Source organism: Paroedura picta, chromosome 12, assembly GCF_049243985.1.
Source record: "Paroedura picta isolate Pp20150507F chromosome 12, Ppicta_v3.0, whole genome shotgun sequence".
NCBI lineage: Eukaryota > Metazoa > Chordata > Lepidosauria > Squamata > Gekkonidae > Paroedura > Paroedura picta.
Window position 1 is genome coordinate 2,007,388 of NC_135380.1, and position 8,745 is coordinate 2,016,132.

General features: G+C 49.0%; 1 protein-coding gene across 15 annotated transcripts in view; it reads left to right on the forward strand.

Moving 5' to 3' along the window:
* USP28 (ubiquitin specific peptidase 28) overlaps positions 1 to 7,199 on the forward strand; it is a 31,751-nt gene extending 24,552 nt beyond the window's left edge. For all 15 annotated transcript variants that reach the window (XM_077306516.1, XM_077306514.1, XM_077306512.1 and 12 more), the window contains 6 exons: positions 1,192 to 1,370; positions 2,178 to 2,256; positions 2,733 to 2,812; positions 3,081 to 3,204; positions 3,762 to 3,957; positions 5,851 to 7,199. In XM_077306516.1, coding sequence (XP_077162631.1) covers positions 1,192 to 1,370; positions 2,178 to 2,256; positions 2,733 to 2,812; positions 3,081 to 3,204; positions 3,762 to 3,957; positions 5,851 to 6,026 — 834 coding nt within the window. In that variant the 3' untranslated portion in view covers positions 6,027 to 7,199. The remainder of the gene's footprint in view (positions 1 to 1,191; positions 1,371 to 2,177; positions 2,257 to 2,732; positions 2,813 to 3,080; positions 3,205 to 3,761; positions 3,958 to 5,850) is intronic.
* The last annotated feature ends 1,546 nt before the right edge of the window (positions 7,200 to 8,745 follow it).

The window sequence follows — 8,745 nt, forward strand, 5'->3', positions numbered from 1 at the left end:
CTGCTGCAGTCTGAGTAGGCCAGCCTTTTCTGGAGAGAACAAAGGCCTGATTCTGTAGAAGCCAGCTTTGTGTGTGTGTGTGTGTGTAGTTGTGCTTATAAAATGCTGTTCTGAACAATTCTGTTTTAGGGGTTCTGCTGAATGATGAAAGTCTCAGAGCCTTCTGATGATCTTAATGTTTGGGGTTCACACCCATAGTTGGGAACGGGGGTGGCGGAGTGAAGGGGGATTTGTGTAGATATATTGGAGCTGACCTAAGGTATCTTAGTCTTAGTAAGAACCTGGAGATCCTGCTTCACCATTTTCTATATAAAGAGAAGTTCTTCATACAGAGAGAGACCAACACAAAAAAAAGTGTCAGAGCCTTGGTTTGAGCGAGTGGTCTCCCATGAACATTTCCCGGTCTGAGCAGCTGAGCAATGCAGTCCTGCCCATCAGCTATTAAATTTAAATGTCTGTGAGCCATTTAAACTGTCCATTTTGCTCCCCTCCCTTCCAAGTAGGAGAAAGTGAAGTGGGCCACTGAAATGGCTACCAGCCATTTCACTAATCAGTTTTGTTTCCTCCCACTTTGAAGCAGGCTATGGGGAGCAAAATGGACCAATGAAATGGCTGCCTGCACTTTAAATCTAAGAGCTGATTAGTGGACCTGCTGTTAGGCTTAAATGGCTGGGAACCTGCTTTGGGAATCCCTTGAAACCTACCAAAATTTTTGGATTATTGCCCACCCCTACTCATAGCACATCAATGAGATAACAAAATTGTCATCATGGGTCCCATTGGAAGTTCCAGAATACAGCAATATGCTATAATGAGATGGGATGGCAATAGTATTTGGTGACTGAGATGATGCTGTGCTTGCCGTTGGCAGCTGACCTTCCCTTGGCACTGTGCCGGCTACCAGCAGGGTAGGCTTGTTTTCTAAAGCCCTCTGGTGGTGCAGGGCAGGGAATTACAGCCAAAAAATGATACCGGTGTTGACAACATCTTTCCAAAGAGATCCTACAAAACCATGCTTAGGGAGGATTGCAGCAAAAAAGGCTACATAGGATTGTGATCCCTGCATGTCACAGGCCTTGAGCCAAAGGGACTGTAGTCAATGATTGTATTTTCTCGTGGGTTAGAGCTGCCCTTTGGCAGGTGCAATGCTGACTGAGCCAGTCACTGCAGCCTGTTTTGTTGCTTTGCTAGGCATTCCACGAGGAATACTCCCGGCTGTATCAGCTCTCCAAAGAGATTCCCACCCCTCAGAATGACCATCGCCTTCAGCATGTTTTAGTCTACCTTTTACAGAATGGTGCTCCAAAGCGAGTGGTGGAGCGGACTCTTCTGGAGCAGTTTGCAGACAAGAACCTTAGCTTCGACGAAAGGTTTGTTCAGGGGTGGTCCCTAAAGCGGGGAGTAGCCTAGTCAGAGCCACATACCGTATGGAGAGAGAGGGCCCATGGCTGCTCCTCTTGAGGCTTGGCTAGGCTTTCATTCGGGCTTGATTTTGGCAGCTACAGTTAAAGAAAAGGGTGCAGGAGTCCCAAATGTACGATGGGTAAGATATGATGCATAAGATACAGTGAAGCTACCAAAATGTTGTTTAAACTAACCTCCTTCCACATTTCTTGGCAGGTCTCACATTACACATTGCAAAGTCAAGATATTGCAGGGCTTTGAGCTCATGGGCCGAACAAGTTAAACCTCTAAATATCTTCCTGATTTAGGTTGCTGCCTTTTTTGTTGCTGTCAAACTGCAGCTGACTTATGGCCATCAAGGCAAGAAATAGGAATGGTTTGTTGTTGCCTGTCTCTGCATAGTTTCCCTGGGTGATTTCCCAGGGAAGTAGTAGGCAGGGCTGACCATGCTTAGTTCCCAGAATCTGATACAATCAGGCTGGCCTTGGCCATCTAGGTCAGGGCAATAAAGCATTTCAGCCTTTAGGTTGGCAGAGGAGTGCCATTAAGTTGCAGCCGACAAGAGCCGTTCGGAGGTGGTTCCCCTTTGCCTACCTCGAGCAGCCGTGGACTTCCTTGTGGGCCTTCCCTCCAAGGGCTAGCCAAGGGCAACCCTACTAAGCTTCGGAGGTCTCAGGCTAGTTGTGCTCACTGGATCAGAGCAGGTCCTTGGCTACAGCCCCATGTCCTCCAATCACTGGTTTCCCTCACCTCCTTTTCTGTCCTGCAAACAGATCAATTAGCATTATGAAAGTCGCTCGAGCCAAGCTGAAAGACATCGGTCCTGATGACATCGACATGGAAGAGTACCGGGTAAACGCTTGCTGGCCTCGGCCGCCTGCTCTGTGGCTTGATATTTCGATGCTGAGATGGTAAAACTGCATCTGGGGCTTTGATATTCTGATTGCCATGGCAACAACGTTGCCGCTAATGGGACTAATTGGCTGCACGTGAGGAGTTGGGATCTGTGCCCATTTTTCAAAAAGAAAAGAGCTTTTGTGTGCCTGCTCCAGATCTATTTTGATTGTGTCCATGTGCGCTCATTCTGTGATGTGGAGCATTGGAGCAAATGTATTCCAGTCCGCACCTGGAGCGCCAAGAGAGCGGGGTGGGGTGGGGTGTCAGTGAGGCTGGGTCTCAGCCGCGGGCCTCTTGCCTCCATCTGCTTGTCTGCTCTGCCTACAGGCCAGGGCTGTTGGGTCAGGGCGGCCCGTTGCTTTGCTATGTGGGGGCAGTTGTAAGAACACCTGCACCCAGGTGGGCTTTGACTGCTGGCTGTTTCCGCACAGAAATGGCACGAAGACTACAGTTTGTTCCGCAAAGTGTCTGTGTACCTGCTGACGGGCTTGGAGCTGTTCCAGAACGAAAAGTAAGATGGTGTAAACTGTTTCCAAATGGGGTGCTGAAGGCTTCCAAGAGTAACAGAGGGCTTAACCTGTGGTGAGGCTGTATCCTCAGGCTATGCGTGGAGTGCTGGAAGGGCGCCTTAAATCTGGCAACTAGAGCAGCAGTTGAGGGGACGGAAGCAAAGAGGTGTTCTCCTGTGCTGGGCATGACTAGTTGCTTGGGCGCTCAAAAACGTACATCTGTGCAACTCTGGAGAACTAGCATTCTCTCGCTCCTTTTCTTTCTGTAAGGTACTGTGAGGCCCTGACCTACCTCGTCTATGCTTACCAGAGCAACACGACCCTGCTGAGCAAGGGACCCCGCAGAGGAGTGGATGCCGCTTTGATTGCCCTCTACAGAAGGAAATGCCTCTTGGTTGGTATCAGGGCCAGGGGTGCCCTTCCCTGACCTTCTCCCCTCTTTGTGGGAGGAAGTGCACCTGCTTCCAGTTTGCGCCTGCATTTCCTTTTCCCCTTCGTTGCATAAACAGCTGTGTGTTTGGGCCCATTCCAGGGTGACAGTTGCATGAAGGTGAGACTTTTCCCTGTTAAGGCTTTAAAATGCCTGCTGAAGCTATTTGCCCCTCTGACTAGTCTGATGCTTGTGTTTTTCACTTCGCACTATAAGAAGCAAGAGTGTTCATTTTGTCTCATTTTGTGAGTATCTTGACTAAGTTGTTTCCTGTTCTTCCCCCCTAACAACACTGCCTTCCTTTAGCACAAAGTAAGAGGATATAGCCATCGTATTTATATAGTTCTCACTGTCTTAGTCTCACAGGATCAGAGTTCGTCACATAAAGGCTTTGAAAAAGCTGGCTCTGCCTGTTCAGGGCAGGTCAATGGTCGCCACGTCCCTGGCCAAACTTCCACTGTTACTCTAAAAGAATTGCAAGACCCTACAGATCCACTCCTTCTCATCTTGCTTTTCTGCAGAAGTTGAATGATGCTGCGGCGACGCTTTTTGAAAGCCACAACGAAGTGAGCGTGACCGAAGGCATAAACCACTTGAATGAATTGATCATCCCCTGCATGCACCTCATCGTCAGCAACAACCTCTCCAAGGAGGATCTGGACGCCATTGAGGTCATGAGAAGCCGGTGGTGCTCTTACCTGGGGAAAGACATGAATGGCAAGGAGCCTCCTGTTACGCATGCTCAAGTCTTCCCTCCCCTGACATTGCTCACTTCTGCATTTCTTTGATGGGTGGTCTTCAGCAAAGGCTGGTTAGGCACTGAGCCCATCAGAGGCCGCAGCCTTGCCAGCAGGAAGGGTCAGATGGTTTCAGCACCCCTTTTTAACCATTAGTTTAATATTTGCTTATTAAAATGCTTATATCTCAGCTTACCTTGTGGCTCACACTGGCTGGGTAGCACGTTGAGGCCAAGCCTTGGCAGAAGGGGTGGACGTGGCTTGGACCAAAATGAAACTGGATTGTAGCAACAATAAGGTTGCAAAGTAGTTTTGAAGCTGTCAAAAGAGGAAGAGCCTCTGGTTTGGCAATGGTCTCTGCGGTAGAGTAGCAATTCGATATTAACTGTGCTCACTATTATGAAGGGACCGCAGCAGATGTCCTGTTTCCTTTGCCTCCAGCCCCCTGTGAAAAGACTTGATATGCAGGGAATCTTGGAGGTGTTCAGAAAACTCTACCTGGCATGCATGGCCTTGTTACAAACTCCTCTCCTCTCCGGTGGCCCCTCACCCCAGTTCGGCTCTTTGTGGCAGCCAGAGCACAGTCCAATTTGAAAGCATGCTTCTCTTTACTGTCTTTTCTCTCCGGGTAACAGTTGCTTGTCATCACCAGGACAACTTAAATAAGTGCCTATCAGCCCTGGTTGCTCCTTTGGACAGGAGACCACAAGAAACACCAGGGCTGCTATTCAGAGGCAGGCAATGACAAACCACCACTCTACGGTTCTCGCCTTAAAAACCTGCAGGGTCGTTGTAAATCAACAGCGACTTTTCAGCAAAAATAAAAATGAAATCCGTGTTCAGTTTTGGTCACTCTATCTCAGGAAGGATATTGCAGAGCTGAAAAAAGTGTAACAGAGGCCAGAGCTGGAAAAGTTTAGAATAGAGATAAATAAGGAGTGGGGCTCATGGGGTCGGAGAGCCTTCTCCCCCCCCCCCCATCATTACACTAGAGCGTAGGAGCACCCAATGGGGGGCAATAGGCTCTCTACAGACAAAAATATATGCTGCTTTATTCATCAAGTAGCTAAGGCCACAAGCACAGAGGTCTTTATGATCAGTTTAGACAGGTGCAGAGAGGAAAGGTGCATCCGTGGCTACTAACCATGGAGACTCAAGGGAACCTCAGTATTCGGAGGCTCTGAATACCACTCCTAGGAGGCAACAGAAGGGGAAGTTGTTGGCTTGTGGCTGCTGGACTAAATGGAGCACTGGTCTAATTCAGTGGAGTTGCTGTTGTGTGTTGCTGATGGATGCTGCTCACTTCAGCCAGCAGAGGGTGAAGATGCAAGGGTAGTCTGGCAGGGGCTTGTGGGATTTGTAGTCCATGGACATCTGGAGGGCTGCAGTTTGACTACCCCTGATGAAGAGCATCAAGCCAAGGGTGTGGACAAGCTGTGCATGGTGTCTTCTGGTCCTGGCGGGGGGTCCCCTGCTTTCTGGGTGTACTTGGCTCCCCTCAGTTCCTCCCCTCCCCCACACACCCCTGAAAAAATGTCACTTTTTAATGCACTGTGCTGACTTCACTTGGAGGTGATATCGGCATGCCAAGGGCCTCAGGGGTGACACTCTGGTTTGGGGTCAAATTCTGCCATAGGGCTTGCCAGAAACCAGAGTGGACATCTCACAAGTCCCAATGTCGCTTCCAGGTGACATCAGTAGAGTACCAAGCACTCCCCCGCCAGCAGTGCAGATGCCCCTGGTGACTCCATGTTTGCTGCTTCTGCTTTAGAGGAGTAGGTCTCCCTGTGAGTGATCAAAGCGCAGGCTTTGAAGCTAGCAAGTTCAAACCTTTTCTCCTCTTTAACTGTTGGGCATTTTCTTTCCTTTTTAGAGGACTTGCAGTTGAAGTTGGGCGAATTGCTGCCCCGCCTGCTGGACTGCTCTGCAGAGGGAGTCGTTCTGAAAGAGCCACCCAAGATCCGTCCCAACTCGCCCTATGACCTCTGCAGCCGTTTTGCAGCTGTGATGGAGTCCATCCACAGGGCCTCTGCCGTGACGGTCAGCTAAATTGGCAGGCTGGGCTGCACAGAGCTGCAGATTGCCAGCTCATGGAGTCCAGCTACCGCCCTTCTTCAGGATTGTGTGGCGAGGGGAGAGACAACACCGATCTGGACAATTCACATCTAAACGGAATGGACAATTTGCCTTAGAAAAGATTATGGTGCTTTTCCTCTTGAATGTGCACTAAGCAAGGACATGCACTGATGTTTCACAGCATGTGTTTGCCGAGAACAGCGTTTGCCTTTTTTATTCCTGCAAAAATGCCACAGGCACTGTGCAAATTTTAAATGAAATACCCCGGTTTTTATTTTCCTATTTGTGCAGAGTGTACATCAATCAAGTACTCACCCCCCTGCAAGCATTCCACACCCACTCCTCCACATTTCCGTGAACTTGGCACATGCACTGATTGGCTTGGCTAGCGCCGTTCTCACATTAACATGGTGCCTGATAGAAACATTTGCCAGTGGTCGTGTGAACACTGACTGCAGGTGGGTCGGCGCATGTGGCAGGTGCATTGTCAGAGAGATGGGGTGCATGTGGAATGTGGATAACTTCTACGCAGGACTTGCCATATCCGTTGATGCTCAGTGACATCAGAGCAGGACGTGAGTCTCACTCTGCAAATGTCATGGGGAGATGTTCATTAAAATTTCTTTTTTAAGAGGGGGTGCTAACACTAGACTATAATGGGAAGTGCTGCCCATGCTTCATTGACCGAACTCAGACAGCATGGGGACAGAACCAACCAGCTGTGAGTGTTTGGGCACCTCAGTGTGTGTTTGACCCAGGTGCAGTCCACCACACGCCATGGTTGGTTGCTGTTGCCCCAGGGGAATCGGTGACAGCGCCAAGACGGAGCACTGGCAGAAGCATTGAAGCCATTCCAGTGCAGGGGGTCATGGTGGAAAGCCGCCGTTCAAAATTTCCCCCCAAATATTTCCTTCAGCATTTAATGACCAGGGTAGCATTGGAGACGCATGGTGAGTTGAAGTCCAAGATGAGCCCCCTTATTTTAAAGAGAATGCGCATTCTGGAGGGAAGCACCTGCCACTCTCTTTTAATGACCTTTGTTTTATTGGAATGCTGACAAATCAGGGTATGAATGGAAGCCTTCGTGTTTGATAAGCCTTTTCTGTAATTAAAGTGCAATATTTTTTGCCCTATTTAAACACTGAAGTAGTTTCCTTTGTTTTTTGTTGTTTTTGTTAGGTCTGAACCCAGGGGATGGTGGATGGGATGGGGAAAGAGTGCAAGCCCTGTTAATCCATGAAACTAATTTAAACCCTGATTAACCCTACAGAATACCGGCTGGATTTCCATACAGAAGTCTTTGGCTTGGCCTGTCTGCTGTTCTGGTGGTGGAAAGTGGAAAGTCACAGCCGGCTTTTGGCGATTGTACAGGGCGCTCCAGGCAGTAGTTGTTCAGAGGCGGTCTGCCGTGGCAATCTTGGTGTTCTCCCCTCCAAGCATGACCCAGGGCTGCCCCTGCTTAGCTTCTAAGATCTGGTGAGACTGGGGACTGTCCAGGTTCTAACGCCTGCTGTTGTAGGAACAGATAAAGCTTTGCAGCCCTGTGCTTGTGAAGATGAGCCTCATGCTTCTGCGAGGGTGCTGGTGGTCTTCCCACCTGGGGAACTGGTGAGTCAGGGTGTGTGTGTGTGTGGGGATGGGGGGGGAAGGGTTGTGCTATGCTCATGGCAGCGTTGAGGGCCCAGAATGGCTTTCCCCAGGATGCTTTTGGCAGTCCTCACCTGCCCAATGAAAGGGGCTCTTGGTACTCCGATTTGGCTTGTGCCAGGTTTTGCATCAATGGGCTTTGAATGAATGACTTGGGCAAGAACAGAACCTCCGCCCTAAACCAACAGAACATCCGGATGTCATGAGGTTAAACATACAATCCAGCCTTTCCGTGAAATCTGTCCAAGGAAGGGTCTAGATTCAGAAGAGCTCGTGCTAGCGTTTCTTCCTGGCTCTACTTTCTCAGTCTTTGAACCCAGAGCTGCTCACCTTCTCAGTGGGGGAACAGCAGGGCAGCCTCTCGGTTGCTGTTCAAGAGTTCTCTTGCTCAAATCTTTGTCTGCTGAGGCCTGTCAGAGGAGCTGAAACGAGAGCACCTCATGGCCCTTCAGACACAGTGGGAATCCCTATAAAAGTCTGGGCACAACCACCCACTTGGGCGAGGCTTTTGCAGCATGAAATGAAATGGGACCTTTGCTTGCTTCTAGTCAACCCAGCAGTTATCTTCTGCCCTCTTTGTAGCCACACACGGCGTTCACGAGTCCGTGAGTTAATCTGCGGAATGCCGGGGGGAGGGGGCGAGATAAAACTTAGGACCGCTTTTCACTTTGTGGGTAAAACCGCCTCTCACTTCTGGGTTTTTATTTAATTTAATGATGGTTTGCATTCAAAATGAAAAGCACTACTTAGTGATTATTTACAAACAATTGCATCTTGCTAACGTGTAATAGACTTTATCTGGCTTTCAATTTCACATCATTCTGTACAACTCAGCCTAAAGATGAGAGTTATTGTTGCTAGAAATTGTACTAAATACTCAAAAACTGGCAGGGGAGAAATTTTTGTGTGTCACAGCTCACTCCAGGAGTCTGAAGAAGTGAACAGGGACTCACGAAAGCTCCTGTCCAGCTACAAATTTTGCTAGTCTTTAAGATGTGCCTGGACTTGTGTTCTTTCTACAATGGCAGATGTGTTTAATTTTTAA